This window comes from Pezoporus flaviventris, unplaced genomic scaffold (assembly GCF_033815535.1).
Source record: "Pezoporus flaviventris isolate CSIRO_AGI_PZ_B2104156 unplaced genomic scaffold, CSIRO_AGI_Pfla_v1 ptg000031l, whole genome shotgun sequence".
In the NCBI taxonomy this organism is placed as follows: Eukaryota; Metazoa; Chordata; class Aves; order Psittaciformes; family Psittacidae; genus Pezoporus; species Pezoporus flaviventris.
The window spans coordinates 67,596,713-67,615,419 of record NW_026892579.1 but is presented as its reverse complement, the minus strand read 5'-3'; the positions used below and the strand labels follow the sequence as shown (position 1 = coordinate 67,615,419).

The 18,707-nt window shown below is 39.5% G+C and overlaps 1 protein-coding gene across 7 annotated transcripts in view; it reads left to right on the top strand.

Moving 5' to 3' along the window:
• Positions 1-18,707, top strand: part of EML6 (EMAP like 6) — a 120,735-nt gene that overhangs the window by 43,027 nt on the left and 59,001 nt on the right. For all 7 annotated transcript variants that reach the window (XR_009744758.1, XR_009744759.1, XR_009744760.1 and 4 more), the window contains exons 3-8: positions 1,936-2,034; positions 4,090-4,158; positions 6,775-6,960; positions 8,804-8,939; positions 12,303-12,504; positions 18,117-18,254. Coding sequence is in view for 4 of the 7 variants with exons in the window: in XM_061461697.1 (XP_061317681.1) it covers positions 1,936-2,034; positions 4,090-4,158; positions 6,775-6,960; positions 8,804-8,939; positions 12,303-12,504; positions 18,117-18,254 (830 nt within the window). In the remaining 3 variants the exon portion in view is untranslated. The remainder of the gene's footprint in view (positions 1-1,935; positions 2,035-4,089; positions 4,159-6,774; positions 6,961-8,803; positions 8,940-12,302; positions 12,505-18,116; positions 18,255-18,707) is intronic.

Here is an 18,707-nt window from a genome sequence, read left to right as displayed (position 1 = left end):
TGTTTGGTTTGTTGGTTTGGTTTTTTATTGTTTGGGGTTTGTTGGTTTTGGTTTTCATTAATACCATATTGCTTAGTACATTTGCTGGTAGGATATTGGTTGGTTTATACATTACTCACTAGGCAGAGTTCAAATATTGCCTTCGACATAATGCCTGCTGTCAGCTCTCATACAACCAAAGTCTGAGAAGATCTCTTTCATTGCTCTGAAATAAAAGAATTATAACTACTGAGGGGACAGTGAAGGGTGCTTGTAATATCCACTGCATTTAGACCAGGGGCTTTTGATAGTGGCTCCCTTAAGAAGGAAGATGTATTCTCTGTTTTTACACTTAGAAATGGTGTGAAAAGGCATGGAGTACCTGGTGTCTGAATTATTTTGCTACAGAGTGAAAACTGGAACCTTGTGTTTCTTTATGAATGATGATCTTTTCTCTCAGTTGTGCAGTAGTTGTTGGCCTTATTGCAGTGAGCGTTTCTTCTAATACAGCATTTTAGGGCAGTCTCTAGTGATTGTACCTGTTTTCTTTGCTGGCTCAGTCCTTTTGTATTATCAAATATGCCTCCAGACTTTAAACAATTTGCCTATTGAAAATTTGAGCCAAAAACAGTGGACATTCAGTTGAAGGAAATCCAGTTGAAGGGATGAAGTTTGCAAGTCATCTTCTTGAAGCAAATCTTCAAGGAAAAGATCTGGTTGGTGTTATCTCTGAAACATAGATCCATCTGGACCAGAAGGTTCATCTGCTTATCTTTGAGGCAAAAAGAAAGGTTTCATCTATTGCATGGTCTTGAATTGCAGGATTTCCTATAACTGAGCAAAATGCTGTGGAGCTTCAGTTGGACTGATACTTCCTTGTGAGATGAAGTTATTAGGCAGGACAGTGAGAAGAACAAGGGACAGGCAACACAGACACCACAGATACAACTCTGTTTAAGAAGTCCCGTTGCTGAGCTACTACATTGTTTCCCATGAAAATAGTCTCTTGTCTTCCCAGTCACTCAGGCACATTCTTTTTACTAATATATGTCGAACATACGTTATATATCCCTATACAACACACCTTGGCATCACATCCAGTATGTACAGATGAAGTACATTTGGCACTAGCTTAGTCTTTGCACTGGTACATATAATGAACCCAGTTCTACCATCTCTGGGCTGCAAAGCCCAGGTGAGCCCTCTCACCTCTTAGGAAGCTCTAGGGGAAATCATGTAATGCTGGACATAGTGTGCACAGTCGCTGGAAGAGAACCTACAACCTCTGTGATAACCACTGATCTTTGGGTGCTTTGCTAGTGCATGCAGCCCACCTCCTCCCCTCCAGATTTTCCCTTCCATTTTATTCTGCTCTTTTTTTTTTTTCTTGTATTACTGAGATATGAAAGTATTAAAATAATTAGTTACTTTAATTGCTGAATAATTAATAATAATTTTAATTAATAACTTTAATTTGGCAAGTAATAATTTTAATTACTTTAATTGGTATTTTGCGATACTAAGCTATGGAGAAGGCAATCAGTAAAAGTGTATCTAATTGTGATTCTAAAGCTCCACAAAATGAGCACAATGAACAAAACTGTAGTCGGAAATAGCAAGTGCTTTTATTCCCCATTCACTTTCATTATCAGATTAAGAAATCAAAATGCTACCATGGTGTGCACCTGAAACAAGCACATCAAGTGTTTCCTGGTAAGAATTGTACTTGAGACATCAGTAACCCAAGATTAAAACCTGACTTTTTGGACTAGATTTGACATTTTGGCACTTTCTGCAGTGAGTAAATGTTAAATATGAGTATCTCGAAGGTTCCCATTTAGTTCACCCCAAGTCACATGTTGGGAAAATCAATTTGTATGCATAATCATCGGAACTACAGTAAAGAGATCTTTGAGCTGGTTTTCTGCTAACTGGATTACTGTTGTTTTTCCTTAGCGTTTAGCTTCAGTGGGACTGGATGCCAAAAACACAGTGTGTATTTGGGACTGGAAGAGAGGAAAACTACTGGCGACAGCTACAGGCCATTCAGACAGGGTAATTGTATGAATTGAATTGTGCCTTGTGTTTTAAAAAGCATTTTTCTTTGTATCAGGTTAATGCAAAGATAATTTGGGTCATTCTGCCTGGCTTTTAAAATCCTGACCAAGGTATTTATTTCTTCTCATTATGCCAGAAGTAGCATAAAGCACTGTGTTAGTAAAAGAGGCAGACGACGGATTCTTGGGCTGTTTACTAAGCTTAGGGAGGAAACACTTTGCAACTATACACTGATTAGGATGATTTATAGCTCTCTACATGAGATGTGAAGTGCTAGTTCAATGGACGAAGATCATCTTCTTTCTGAATATGTCCAAAAGACAGTTTATCCTGAGGGAAAGTTTAATTAGCTCTGGTTTCTTTTTGCTTTAGACAGTTACCTGTAGGAGAAACGTAATTTAGATAAATAGTCCTTTTCTGTCTATTAACCTCAGATAAAGGATCTTAACTTCAATATGTATGAGACCTGAAGAGGTTTGAGTTTTGAACATTATTCAGGATTAGGAAATGTTTTAACAGGTTTAGCATAAGCAAAATACCACCTCAACATATAAAAGCACAAGGATGTGTACCTTAAAATAAATTAATGACACATTCTGACAAATTCTAACCTTGTTATGATATTATAACGTGCTTGAATCTTATAATATTGAGCTTTATGATGTTTTATTACACATGACGGAGTACCCATAAATGCAAAGCAGCAGACTAAATCCTTCCTTGCAGTCTGTGTATGCATACAGTCTACCTGCATCTTGTGTGTCATCTGAATAGATCTGGTGGTTCATTTTTACTTAAAAAGTTAATAACACGACAGAATCTTAGTCCTCATTCAAATTTCTGTTTCAGAACTGATTAATTTCCCAGTCACATCAGTGGAAGTTTTGCTACTGAGCTCAGTAGGTCCAAGATCAGGTTCTGAATTAGCAGAAGACCCAGGACAGGCAAGAAACACTAAAATCTTAGTATCCTAGTAGACTTTCACAACCAGCAAAGAGGTATTTTGCACTGAAGAGGGAGTGGGGAAGAATGCATCTCTAATTGGGCCACAGATTCCAATGATTTAGTGTACAGGAGTCGTAAGACATTTCTGAGGGTGAAATATCTTGTGTGTTCTAAAACTTCTAAACAAATAATACTTGAACTAGCGTGAATCCTGATGAAAAAGAAGATAAATATTCCATAGGAAGACAGTGCTTCCTGGTGTATAAAATGGTTGATGAGTAAGCTTAAAACAATATGTTTGTGTAAACTGATGAGAATTCTCTCGTGATTTATACTTAATAGCTGAAGAGCTACAAGCAGCAAAAAGTCCCATTGTCTTTCTGTACAGGCCTACATTTCCTGAAGTAACTAATGGTTGTGGAACCTCGTGGGTTTTCAGCTTGGACATTGAAAAGCTGAATGCCAGAGGTACAAAGTCTAAAACCGACAAGCTGTTGGAAATGTGGGCCAAAATACAGCCTTTTTGTTTCCATACCTTATAGAGTCATTCTCAGTTGGCATAATCCCATAGCCACAGAATACACTGTGAGTTTGTTCTGGTAAGCTACACAGGACCTTTTACTTCATTTTTTAGTGCATACTGTTATAAATACAAATGTGAGACTAATCAAAATGAAGAATTCAATTTTAACTCTGTAGATCAAGTCAGATGAACATTATTCACCCATTTTGTCACCGGGGTCTTTGGTAATCAGGTTAAATTAGATACTGTACCTTCTACCTAAATTAATGTATAAAGATAAATGCACCAGTTTTTCATCCCTAATCACACCATTAATTCCCACTTTACTTGACACAGTGAATAGTGTTTATTCAATAACATCTTGGAGCTGGAATACATTGGTATACAAAGGCAGAAATGAGGTGTGCTGACAGGACTCTGTGAGGAAGCCTACATATTTGCTTTAATCTTTACCTAAATGGTGTTCTTTCATTGTTAGCAATATGTTGGAGCAGAAATGATGCCTAAATATTGGCAAAAGCAAACTGAGCCTAGATGCAATTACTCTATAATTTGAATTATCAGCTTACTGTGTTTCTTAACAGATATTTGATATCTCCTGGGATCAATATCAACCAAATAGAATTGTCAGCTGTGGAGTAAAACACATAAAGGTAAACACTTTTTACTGTTTAATCATTAAAAGGAAAATAAATGCCACAAAAGAAATTTGTTCTATTATATGATCAGGGTTTTAAACATAAAAAACTATCATATATATATTTTTCTGTCTTTACTCTGTGAACTTTTAGCAACACTTTCTTTGAAGCCAGTTTAGGCACTCAGCAGAGGCTGAGGTGCAGATCCACTTAACAAGATCATTTGAGGTCATTTTCCTCATTACATACTTGTCATTTTGGGGTTCTCTGCCCTCTCCATTCCACTTCAGTTGGCTCAGAATTGTCTCAGCCTGTAGCGATTTCTCTCACTGAGCATCACAAAGGGTCACCGAGCAGGTACAGGAAGAATGAAGTTAAAGTATGGATTAAACGAACTGCTGTTTGGCCAGTCATGCTGCTGGTACTTGTAGGAATACCACAGGGAAGGTAAGCAAGACCTGAGAGATGAACAGACAAGTAGTGTCCACTTTTTGCTCACTCTAAGTCACTTGTCCTGGCAATTTAAATATGAACCTAGGTATATACTGTAAATTTAGGATAAAACATCCTCGTGCCTGTGAAAGAAATCCTTCTGTTTGCCAATATTCCCTGCAGGTTTCTATTTTTCTCCTGTCTCATCAAAAGCTTTCCTAACAGATGGCAATTATTTCACATGACTGGGGTGGGAAGAGCTTAACTAGAAGTTTAGGAAACCAGTTAATATCTCTAGCTCTGGTTAGTGAGAAGCTCGTGCCCTTAAAACCACCACTGCTTTCAAACTGTGGGTGGGCTTGGCAGCAGTGATACCATCTGTTGTATTCTGCAAGCTGTTTTCCAAAACCTGCCTTTGTTTGGCACCTGTATTCTGTTTAAAACGGCCATAATTGCCGTGAAATGCATCACACCAGGCAAAGTAAATACATATAGATAGAGGCATGCAAAACCCCAGTAAATAACTGTGGATGGGAAATGATTCGATGTTCCCCTCCAGTGATGCTCAAACAGTAGTCTGTATACTCGCCATTCATTGTAAGACTGTGAGAACATGATAATTAACTTGCAACAAAGGAAAAGAACAGCTCTGAAGTAATTGTGTCACTGTGAGAATGGCACTAGGACTTGGGAATAGTGCCATTTATTCCTTTAGCATTTCAGTTCTGTTGGCTCCTTTGGCTGAGCAGGTATTAGGTGTGGTAAAGCCTGGGAGCTAAGGGTGCTAAGGAATCACACGCTGAGCCCAAGATCCTCCCTCCACCCCTTTCCTAACACGGCTATCTGGTCTCTTGTTCTGCTGCAGCTAACCAGAAGTGAGGAGAGCATATGTTTTGCTCACAGAAAGCAAGCCATAGAGGAAGTATTCCCACTGACTTCTCATAAACTGGCTTATTAAGAGGCAAAAGGAAAATGTAGGTGAATTAGAAATAAAGAAAGATCTGAAATAAGAATGCGTCATCCAAGGATTTTATGGAATTCTGCTTTATAGGAATTTTATAGAAGGACAAAGAGAAAGACCTAAAAATTCATCTTAAAGCCATGAAAAGATGTAGGCATATAAAGTGGGAATGAGACAGGCATTATGCATCTGTGTCAGGCACTTCAATATTCCTGTCCAGTCCCTGACTGTATCTCTTCAGTGCAATGGACCACAGAGCATAGATCTCAGCTATAAAGAGCTGAGCTGGCAAGTCCAGACAGGACTGTGCTACACCACATAGATTTCCTCTGTCTCTGCGTGTGTCCAGAACACCCCAGTGCCTGCAGGCCTGGGTATTTCAGCACTTCTCTTACACATCTAATTGACATTCTCTTTACTCTGCCTTCCCTGGAATCTCTCATCCTTGGGGGGAACAGAGAGCACAAACCACTGTCTCTGCTTGCTAAATTGTGTTTTTACAACAAAAAGGGGCACTCTGATTCAGAAAGAAATAATGTGGTATTTATAGCTTACCACTAAAGACACCCTTCTAAGGCAAACTGTGTATTCTCTTGTCTCTTACGGTCAGTCTTACATTCTTTTCTGCAGGATCTATGTCTGTGGAGAAGTCAAGAAAGTCACCATTCCACACTTAGAGAACGTAGTACACTTGTCAGAGAGAGGTGTTTCACGTACAAGCATTTGCAGTCTCCATCCAACAGATGGTTTCTTCGTAAATGTGACTATATTTGAAGGACCTATCTCAGCGCACCGGAAAAGGGCAGAAATGTCTGCTTCAGGCACATAAGTTCTTTAAAATAAAGTATTTTATCACTTCAGAGCCGTAGCTGTATGTTGAGTTTTGCAGACCAGAGAAGCGGCACATTCCTGGCTTTAAAAAGTGTGCATTGACAGATGCCCCCAGCAAAACATGATAAAAGGTAGTGAGGTAATGAGAAGGGAAGTGTAGCAAGAGTGAGTCAGAACTGTGCCTCACTTGCTCAGTTTGATCATTTTGCTCTCTTCTTGGACTTACTGCACTCGCCTGGGGGCGTCCATGGTAGGTGGGAAGGTTTTGGAGTAATGGGAATTATGATGGGACTGCAGGAGTCATGTAAGTGTCCGTCCAGGATGTACGTCTGTGAGATCTGCACATTAATATGAGCAAACAGATATTCTGAAGAAGTTTTTCCTAATCTGCCATTTCTATTTCACAGTTTTGGACGTTGTGCGGAAATGCACTGACAGCAAAGAGAGGAATATTTGGTAAAACAGGAGATCTCCAAACTATCCTTTGTTTGGCATGTGCAAAAGAAGATATCACATACTCTGGTGCTTTAAATGGAGACATCTATGTTTGGAAAGGGCTAAACTTAGTCCGCACAATTCAAGGAGCACATAGTGTAAGTCATGGTTTTAACATCATTTCCTGAAGTGAACTGTTTGTTGAATGGCAAAACTTCTTGAAGGCTCATCTGCAAAGATGATCTTCTGTTTCAGGCCAGAAGAATGTCTTAAGACTGCTCATCAATTAAGAACTTATATGTAATGTTATACTTCATGTATTGTCAACAGATGCTAGGGCTGAAACTGATATTGGCAGAACTGCTGATATTTATAGCATTGATTTAACCGAGCAGACTAAATCTGAAGGGACGTTTCTAAATCTAAAGTTTCACAGATTGAGTAGCTTTAGTTACGATCAGTTTACTTAAAAATAGTTGGTAAGCAAATGATCTGATTTTAAATAGAATTTTACTCCTAAAATTCCCAGCGCTGAAGACTGACTCTACATAAAAGCTTCAATGTGAAGTAAATCTGTTTAATCTGCAAATTGCACTCCAGTCACATTCCAAAGGCTGTTTACTCCAACTGGCTTCATTCCACGCCCCCCCCCCCCAGTTTGGAGCATTTGTAATTACTAAGAAAGGGGGATGTGTAGAATCATGTTAGGTTCCTAACCAGTCTAATATAGCAAATTGATGTCTTTGCTGCTGCAGCAAAGGCACAGCAGGATTTTCAGATCTTGTTTCAAATGTATTTGAGGGCTACCCCTGTTTTAAACATGATTGTGGCTAACTGCATTCCAGCATGGGGGTTTGGAACAAAAGGAAAAGTGATGTGAAATCTAACGGTTGTCACTATAGTTTGCCTCTAAAACCTTTCTAGAAAGAGGACTGCAAACTTAACAGTTTGTTCTGACCTCCCAAATCAGTTATGCTGACAGTGCATCAAGATTCATAGTAGCTCTTCAAATCAGATCTAAGTGTTCAGGAGAGTAGTTGCTATTTATAGACATAATCCCTCATCTAGGAAAGCAGTCAGTGGGACATCCTACCTGCAGAACTGTTGTGTAATTGCCAGGTTGTGGTAATGTGCAACTGCAGTAACATGGAAATACCTTTGGCAAACAGTATATTTGTATGTTCTGTAGTATATTTGCAGAACTTTTGTTTGCAGAACTTCATTTAGATCCGTTAGAATGATTAAATAGAATCTCTTTGTATATAGTGTCCAGTTTCATTCTTATAAATTATGGCTAATATGCATTCTCTTGCCCAATTTCCAATACTAATTTATTAAGACATTGAACAAAAACACTTTGAAAACACAGGTGTTCTTGTCATTTTATTAATTTCCATGCAGTTCAGCTTGTCTCCTAACCAAGAGGCTTTCCTAATAGAGCACTGAATCAGCATTCATTCCATGAGCTATTACAGTGTAGTACAGCGCAGTCATCAATCACAAGGCCTTGTCACTAGTGAGGAAGAAATTCAGACTGTAACAGAAACTTGCCTTTCAGAGAAGAGAATGAATTGACACTCTTTCAGTTCCTGTCAGATTCCAGCTGATGTCTGAACTGAAATCATGAAAGAATATCTCAGTCACCTCCACACCTGTAAGAATATTTGTGTGGCTTGTTTGCTTGGTTTTGCTTATTCTGGGTAACTATTTATTTTAAGTGTTCCATTATTTATTTAATGCTCCTCGTAGCAATATTAACTAAATCAGATTTAAAGTTCTATGTCTCTGCTGTTTGTACAAAAATCCCTACATCAGCCACTGAAGTGGGAGCACTTGAAAGAAAAGCATCCCCCTGTGTTTGCTGTTTGGCTTTCTGGATGAACACCATTTTGCTGCCTAGCAGTTTCTAGCCTTGAACAAGAGTCTGTCCATAAACATTTGCTTTGTGTGTTTATTTTGATTGTAAAGAGCATTAAAACTTGTTATACTGTTGGTTAACAGGCTGGAATTTTTAGTATGTATGCTTGTGAGGAAGGTTTTGCCACTGGAGGGAGAGATGGTTGCATTCGGTTATGGGACACTGATTTCAAACCAATTACTAAAATTGATCTCAGGGAGACTGAACAAGGATACAAAGGTAACAAGCTATTACTTTAATGGTTTTCACACATCTTGATAATGGGTACAATTTAATTTGAAGCATAAATGTCTGCATACTGCTGGGTTTTTACTTAATGACTGCATTAACTTTTGAGATCCCTCTTTTCTCTGACAATGATGTGGCCTGAAGAGTTATCCATGTGCCATAGAATAAACAGGAGGATGCTTATAGGTGCTGCTCCCCACCATGCACATACAAGAAGATAAACAAAAACTAATTAAACACAAGAAGATAAGATAATGAAATTAGCCAATCTTTAACTTAATTAATTGCAATTCATTTAACTAATTGAGATTTCTGGAACCTGATAAGTCAAAGCTGCTGACCATCTGAGCACTCCATTAGGTCCGTCTGGAATTGTAGCACTTGGAATATTAATACATAGAAAGTTACTACTTCTTGACCATCATATTTGTTGTACCTACTCATGCTTCCTATGAGCTTAGTAATCACTTGGTTTTATGATTAGACTCTCAGAGCATTTATAATCTCTATAGGTTGTAGAGCATGCTTTAACAAGATCTTAGTCTTCTGGGAATTCTACACATCTGTCTGGATTGAAAATAGAGCAGTCTGTCTGCTGGTTTGCACTAGGCTTTATACACTTTTGGTAGCTAACTTTGCAATGGTAATTGTTAATTTCCCCTGCTTCTCCACTTATGTTTTTAGACCTAGTTTTCATATGAAAATTACCATTGAAATAGTCAAGATGCCACTAAAAAGGGTAAAATCTACTCTGTCAATTATGGACATTTTGGCTGTGATCTGGTAACAAGCTCATTCTGTTTATTTTTTTGCTGTAAACCAAATGAGCTGATGATCCTAATGCTTGTAAAATGCATAGGTTTGCAAGGTCTAGGCTCATCCAGCAAGCAAACTGCACAGCCTTAGCTGGCTGCTGCTCCACCAGTTTGCCTTGTGCAGTGTAAACCAGAATTTAGCCCTCCAGAACGTTGTTGGAGGCACCAGGCTGGTACTCCCTTTGTAGTTCTGGCTTGATGTCATTTTTTGTGGCCCGAATCATAGAGTAGTTAGAGTCATAATGTCTAACACTCATTTCTAGGAAACAGTGGCAGTACCTTATGATCTACAGCAGGTTTGATCAGTTTAGAAATGCCTTGTAAAAATTGAGGAGAAATAAGCCTGTACACGTGGGTGAGACAGGTCATTCTGGATAACGCCAGTCTTGCAAGCAGTCTGTTCCTAATAGAAGTCAGAATAACATATATGAAGGGAAGCATAGGGAAAGCAGTGCTCACGCATGATACATGCATCTTCAACATCCTCAGGTCTTTGTGAAGAGATTCTGAAAGGGAGAATCGCTTCGTCCCCTGCATTTGTGAGACCACAGTAGAAGCAATCTTACTGCTCTCGCCATTGCTTGGGATGTGTCCACACACAGCACAAAGCAGACTTTAGCTGCTATCAGTTACTTTTAATGGACTGTAGTTATCTTCTGTGGCAAGTTATTACTTCAAACTTATAACTTACATTACAGAGCTTTAATGTATTCATAAAGGTGTCATCTTCTAGCACATTGTCATCAGAAAACACCTAGCTATCCCTCTACAGGTTGCCTAAGAAGTGATTTTGGTCTTGATCGAAGTTAAACGAAGGAATGGCTTATTGAAGGTGAATCCTAATGCTATGGAGTGATTCTAACTTAATGCCGTTATTTCTACCATCTCCTAAATGCTACAGAATACAGAATATACAGATGAGAGCAGATGGGTAGAAGCAGGCACTGTGACAGCAGCTATATTGCTGAGAGACAATCAATAGAGGCTTTTGCTTTCTTACATGGCAAAAGTAGTAAAGAATTTAGTTTAAGCACATTTGTAACTTTAAGCAATAGAATCGGCCTTAACTGCTTACCTATGACCTTATGTCAGAATCACAGACTGGTTTGGGTTGAAGGGAACCTTAAAGCTCTGCCAGTTCCAACCCCCTGCAATGGGCAGGGACACCTTCTGCTACAGCAGGTTGCAAAGGCATCAGCTTTCAAACTTAAAATGTCTTTCTAGGGTACCAGGAAGACTTCACAGCCTCCCATGTACTCATTCATCAGTCATCCCATACTGAAGGACACTAACCACTTTTTAAATGGGCTGCATCAGCAGTAACAATCTGACCATAGGCTTGGCTTTTATATGTAAAATATACATGTATTAGTAAAAAATTCTGACAATAGATATCTTTATGTGCAGTATGTCACATTAAACATTACCTTTTCCACATAAAAGATGTACTTTGTATTCTCAAACTTAACAATACCCATTTCCCACTTAACATCTAAACTTCATTGTGTGTGTAACCTTTCGTATGTCTCAAGAACATACAAGTCATAACTTCAATGTAAATTTAGCTAAGTCACAAAATGACTATCAAAAGGTCAATGGACCTTTTGGAAACGGACAAGACAGTAAGTGAAGATTAATTTGTCTTTCTCGAGAGATGACACAAAATGCCTACAATGAATATATTTTATTTGTGACCATCAGTTAATTGCATTGTGCATTTGGTTCCAAAAGATGTTCAAATGATGATGTGGTTGACCTTGCCTACATGACTAATGGAGTTGTTATTCATTCACATTTCACAGCATCCAGAGCCATTACCCAGACTTTAATTTTCATATCCTGGAACAGAAAAGAAACCCTGCAGGGAGTCAACCAGAGGATGCTGTCAAACTGCTCAGCCTGCTAAGAGGCTGTTTCTAAGCCTAAGTTAGTAACATTCCACCTGCAAAGTTAGGATCAGATTTGTGGAATAAGATCAAGTTGTAAAAGTTATGCAAAGCAAGATTCTGTTGGCCAGGGGCTTTTTGGGGTGTTTTGGTTTATTTTTTAACAGTCAGCTGGGACTAAAGTGTGGTAGCACAGGCACGAACCATTTAGATTCACCACTAAAACGTATTCAACATTGTATTTAAATGTGAAAAAAGGAAAGTAGTGAGGAAAGGAACAAAACCAGCTTCAGTCACAGGAACCTTGCCTCATCTAAACTTTACAGTTTTAAATCATGTGAAATTGAATTGCTATTTAAAGTAAATTCCCAAGGTTTACACAAAGCATGAGAGCTTGATCCTTTGAGGAGCTGACAGCAGCAATATTAGGTGCTCAGCACCTTCCTAGGACTGAGATTTTCTCTTCCTCTGTAAATTAGGATGATTTAACAGAACTGGTTTGAGACTTTAATCAGCTGTGATGTGTTATAAGACTTCAGTGTGAAAACATAACAGTGGCTGTAAATTAACTCTTGAAGTCTCAATGATCTTCACTGTACTACCACTTTGTCTTGTCATTGCTATTAATCTAAGACTATTCTGTCCCCTGTCAGGTCTGTCCATCCGAAGTGTCTGTTGGAAAGCAGACAGGCTTTTAGCAGGGACACAGGACAGTGAGATATTTGAGGTGCTAGTAAGAGAGAGAGATAAACCCATGCTGATCATGCAGGGCCATTGTGAAGGGGAGCTCTGGGCCCTGGCAGTCCATCCAAAGAAGCCTTTAGCAGTCACAGGCAGCGATGATCGATCTGTACGGTAAGGCTGGATCTTATTTATTGTCTTATTCATTCTTGGTCACATTGATTTGTCATCTCTTTATTTTAGGACCCCATTAAGCTTTTTTCCCCATGTTTTTCATGAGGGAAAAAGCAGCTTTGCTTTTTCTCTTCAGCCCTCATATTTGGGTTCCACACATGGTATAAAAGTAATCAGAATTGATGTTCAAAACATGCTGGATTTATTTACTCTGCTCTAAGTACTGTTCTGAACAGCAGGGATAGGTATCTCAGTAGAGAATGGTCACCTCCCACTTCTGCCAATAAACTTAAAACCTAAATACCTTTTACCAGTGGTTTACACAGCAGGAGTCTGCCTCAGCCTAGAGTGTTAGAAAATCTGATCTAAACCAAATTCAGTTAAAACGCCACAAAATGAGATTAGTGAAAAGGTGCTGATGTGCCCCGATGAAGATCTTTGAGGTGTTTAGTTGTAGCACTTGTGCCTCAGGGCTTTGTAGCAGAGAGCTGAAATCTTGTGCACAGATTTTGTGGATGTATTTGTGGAAATTGTCACCAAGTCAAGGCTGGCTTTTTCCTGTGCCTGTTAAAATCTAAGCCTTTTTAATAAAGTAAGGCTTTATGGTGAAGTTTGGAGATTAGACTAAGATTCCCACTGTAATGATGTCCTCCCATACCCACACAGCTGCTGTGTGTTATCTCAAGTGGGCAGAGCCACTGCCCTTCATGACTAATTATTTACTTGTGATTTAAGAGACTGAGATTTTCGTGGCTGCTAAAACTACCCATGGGGACTGGAGAGATCTGTGGGAGACCTGGCTTTATTGTGGTGGTCTCCCAAGTCTTTCCTCAAGTTGTGGGTCTTCCTTTACCCTGCAGCACAGTGCATACAGTGGGGTTCATGGCAGCTTGGTATCTCAAGCTCTGGTACCCATGATGTCCTCATTAGTGTTTTCTCCTATCCCACTATCCTAGTTTCTAAGCCCTCCATCAGGTTTTTCTCCAACCCTATGCCAGATGGGTGATGGCAGCTTTTCATCTGATCTAGATAATTTGATTGCATCTTTTCAAATCAAGCCCAGGCAGCTTCCAAAGGGTTCTTCAGTTTTATAGACAACCAGGCAACCTATTTCAGAAACACACCTGGATTCTGCCACTTGGGAAAAATCAATTCCCTGCCATATATACAGCTTCTAATTTATGCTCTTTCAGATTCCACGTTATGATTCCCCTCTGCTTTGAGGCTGGTCAGCTGGAATTTCTTTTTCCCTTTCCTTTCATTTTACTTGCACTGATTTCCTGTTCCTGCCATCCCTCATCTCTTTTTAACCATAATTAAAACGCAGAGTGTGAAACTAATGGAACTGCCAGTTGTTCGCCACAGTCATGTTATCTCCCTGCTTCCTACACCTTAGTATGATTTCTTTCAGTTCATAAAACACATGAGTAGTCTCTTCTGGTTGAGTTTATCTGCACAGATGTATAGACAGACAGAAGTTCATATTGCCTGCGTTCTGGTGGGATGCAAGCCAGTTCTGAAACAAGCTGCAAAGCTGGGATTAGCATTGTGCTGCCCTCAAGCTAATAAGCCTTGCTAAGACTTTGGATCTCTTTTCTTGGGCTCATCTCTGGGTTAGTGATAACATAGCTCTGGCTTGGAGCTGGGAGATGCACTGCTGGCTCAAATCATGCCAGAACAAACTTGTGCCCCTCTGTGAAAGACTCTGCAGGCAAGCTCTTTGTGCTCATACAGACTTCATTAGTGGTGTTCTTATGATTATTATCATTGTTATAGTTATTATGTTACTGCTGCCTTTGGACATTGCCATTCTATCAAGTGTCTAAAGGCAGCAGTAATGTGCAAGCATAAAATACCTGGTTTTGTTAACATTGCAGGTTATTTTACTGTGCTACATCACACATTCATTTAGCAGTTGAGGCACTAGAGAATGTGGGGTTTGAATTCGAGTTCAGACAGAGGTATTTTTTACATACTGTGGCTTCATGTGAGGAATAAAAAAAAGTCCATAAAAGGATTATGGATCTTACTTCTCTCTCCCTCTCCAATAACAAAATTGCATTGACAGGAATGTTTCTATAGTGCTGTGTCAGTTTTCTTAGTCTTTGGTTATCCCATTATTTTGAGAAGTGTTGCTATATAATATAAATCTAAATTGTTTTACAAATAAAAATATTTATTGGGCCAGATTATTTTCATGTCTGAGATGTCTCAATGGAAAGAACCTCTGTAAGTTAAAGGGAATTACTCTAGCCTTTCCCTCATGCAGCTGAGAGAAGGCTCTAGCCGAATACAGCGTTTTAAACTTCACAAGTATACCAACTAGGAAAGCTGCCTGCTTCCCACCTCTTCCAACAGGAAAAAACCACCATTCTCATCTGAAAGCAAAGAGCCACACAGAATCAGTCATTACATTTGTTCAGTGGACCTCACATAGGTCTTTTTGTAATGTGGTGCTAAAACACCTACCTGAAGGGTCTCAGGTAGCAGCTGCTCTTCTGGCAGAACCTCTCTGCTGCACTGTCTTCTGGAATGGTCTCCTTCTCTATTCCTGCATTTGTAAGAAGACTGATTAGAAACCTGGCTTTATATGAATGCATTTGAATATTTATACCTCTGACTTCTGTGTGGAGCCTTGCTCTGCCAGTTGAATGGAACAGCAGCAGTGAAGCTCCTGTCCTCAGCTATGGCTTTTTCTGCAGATGAAGAGGGTATGAGTAACCCTCCTGGGAGGCTGTAGTCTGTGCTCCAGTAAATAAACTCACCCACCAGAGAGGTGGCAGGAAAGTCTGGAATGCTGGCTAATAAAATGATGCTTCGTGAGCCCATCTGGGTTTTATAAAGTCAGTTATTTAAACAACGCAGAGGAAAATTGTCATAGAATGGCAGAAACACCTTATTTGAAAATGCAAACACTTCTCACATGGCAATAGTTTACCTCTCTGACTCTTCCAAAAACAGTGTGCAGAAGTGTATTGCCAGAATAGATACTTCTGCTGTTTTCATAAGGCTCTTACTTTGTCAGATGTTTATACAAATGGGTGCACGTGTGCAAAATGCTTTTATTTTTCTTTATAAAACTAAAAAGCTCATGTTTGGAATTACCCTTCCATTGATTCAAAAAGTGGCTTCTTTGGTTTTTGAGACACTGGAATTATTCTCCTTGTGCTGCCATGTATTGCAGTTACGCTTCTAATGCATCGGACAAAGTGATTCATGGGAAAGCAACAGTTTGGAGGCAGATTTTAGCCTGACATATCCTTTGAAATCTTTCCAAATCCTCTCTGGTTTGTTCCTCATTGTGTTGGGCTCACAGCTTCTGCCTCGCAAGGCTGCTGAGATTCTTGCATCTGATCCTACTTCTGTTCTGTCTTTGAAAACAGTTTCAGCATCCCACATCCGTTTTGTTCCCCAGGAAGAACAGAGAAGCCTTTTCAAGTTCTTTCTCATCCTTTTCAAGTTCTTTCTTACCCTTGAATTCTCTCGGCCTAAGAGGAAACAGGCATCGTTCAGGGTAGTTGATTCTAGACTGATCCTAAAACTTTACCATGACAAGGCCCACAGGGTTTCTGCTTGAAAGGAAATGCTCAGGTCACAGATTTCCATCCTTTCTCAGTCAAGTTCTATAATCCTTTCACTAAATTTATCAAACTCTAGCTTTACTTTTTTCTCCTGTTTCTCTTACTTCAAGGCCGTTACTGCTGGGGTGGACAGAAACTTCCTTTGCTCAGGCTATATTCACATTCTGTTGATGCTGTTTGTTCCAGTGCCACCATGGTCCCTCAGCTGAACTGTTTCTCCTTTGACATTTATCTTACTGATGTGTTTTTTGGAAGCAATCCTACCCCCTCCCAGCCTTTGTTTCATTAAGGTATAAAAATTAAACTCCTTTGTTCATCTTTGATGTGATACAATCTTCATTCTCTTAATCATCCCATTAATCCTTTGCTGCATCTGTTCCTGGTTTTATTCCAGTTTCTTTGGATAATTCATAAGGAACATGCCAGATGTGTGCTATTGTTTTTGGTGTACCTCCTGGAAGAGCACCCAGGATTTCCCTTCTCCTGTCTGCAGCTCTGTCAGTGATCATAAAAACAGCAAGAGATCTTCCTCCTTTTTGCCGGTTCCACTGAGCATACAGCATAGTGCTAGACATAAGGCTCTGAAAGTGTGGGCTTTGCTTAAGTTTCATTCCATGTCTGTTTGTTTCATCATCAGGAAACCTCTGTTTCTTCCAGCAGGATAAATCCATCTCCAGGCTCACAGTGCCTCCCAGCATGCTGTCCATAGCAGATCCCATCAGCATTCTCATCTCCTGTGCCGGTGTCTAGCGAGAATATTAAATGTCACTATTCCAAAGCTTGTGCCTAGAAATGTCAGCGCTATCTTCCAGCCAGCCTGACTGTCTCTTTCTGTAAAGCTTGCTGTAAGACTTCATCCAGTGTCACATTGCACTTCTGGGACAAACCGTCATCTTCTTGAGTTCAGCCAATGATCACATATGCTACTGTTCAAATAATTCATACATCTTTTACAAACACATCAGATGTACAGTGCTGTCCTCAAAATATTGCTATTAGTGACTTAATTTTTCTACCTCAAAAGGGGTTTTATGCAATTTCTTCCATACTTCTAATATTCTTTTCTTTAATTCTACATCTTCCATTCTACAGAGATCGGATTAACCAGCTTGTAGTGATCAGGGGAACTCCCTCTATTCCTTAAAACTACAGGGATATGGTTTGCCTTTCTCTATCTTATAGCATAATTTATTGGTTGATTCTCTCTATTTACGATGATGTAAATGAGTGAATCAGCAAAGTTTTGTCTGCTGCTTCATCCAGGGTTATGACGTTGTGTTCCAAGATGTTCCCCATGGCTGGAATGTTTTGTTCTCTGAGTGTTGCCTTCACTTTCAGTGAAGATTTCAGTCTGGTCTGAACTGACCCTTTCTGTCTACAGAAACTGCATTTTTTGTTATATTCTTTGTTATATTTTGTTATTTTGTTTATAAGTAAAGTCCAGAGGTAGCACCAAATGATAATGTGATTTAGCTTCACCCTGTTTTCTCTTTCTCTGTCACAGGTACACAGAATCATAGAATCCCAGACTGGTTTGGACTGGGAGGGACCTTAAAGGTCATGCAGTTCCAAACCCCTGTCATGGGCAGGGACACCTTCCAGTAGACCAGGCTGCATGTTCAAGTCTGAGGTGCCATTCCTGCTAGAACTGGGACCAGTAGAGAATCTGAAGCTGGTGCTTCACTTGAACGTGTCTGTGGAAGCTTCATTTGATATTATTTGCCCAGACATTCAGTGCCAGTGTTAGAGAATGCTGTGTCCATGTATTGACTCAGGCACTCATTCTGCACCCCCTTTCTCTTCTCGATCAATAGAGTTTTGAGGTTTTAAAAACTACATTTTAGTAGGTGTATATGCTCAAGTCATATGTTCCATGCTTGGAAAGGAACTCATTATAAAGTCTTAATACAAGGTGTGCATGCAAATGGGCCCTTACCAACTGACTTAGACTTTGTGTTTTTACTCTGGATGCTATTGAAATATTGTGCAGTCAGGAAAAATGTGCTCTGCTTCCAATTTGCTTTGATGCAGATTATGGAGTCTGGCTGACCATGCCTTGATAGCCCGTTGTAACATGGAAGAAGCGGTGCGGAGCGTCTCTTTCAGTCCAGATGGATCCCAGTTAGCACTCGGAATGAAGGATGGCTCCTTCATTGTTCTTCGAGTAAGGTACAAGGAGAAAATCTTACATTACTTTCTCATATTAGTAGTTTTAGTAGTACATAACTGAGATAACAGTTTTGAGACAGATCTCCTTGATCATACAGTTCATTTCCTGTCATACACAAGAATGGATACCAGGCAAACTAACTGGTGATAGAAAGACATTTTTAATCAGCTGTAAGATACATGTGAATTCTCCTTTTCCCAGAAGATGACAAACCTCTTTTTGTATGAATGCATCTTACTCAGTAGGCATTTTCTGTCTGGAATACTATTATGGAAGACACACAAGAGTAGGTAAAACACAAAGTTGTCCATAAGAGTGAAACAGCCAAACAAAACAGTGTGATTTCCTAACACACAAGCTATTTTAATTGATTCTTGGAAGAGATTACTGCTTCCTTAACATCACTTCATATGTTTGGTGAGCATATATTGTAAACATTCCGAACTACTAGT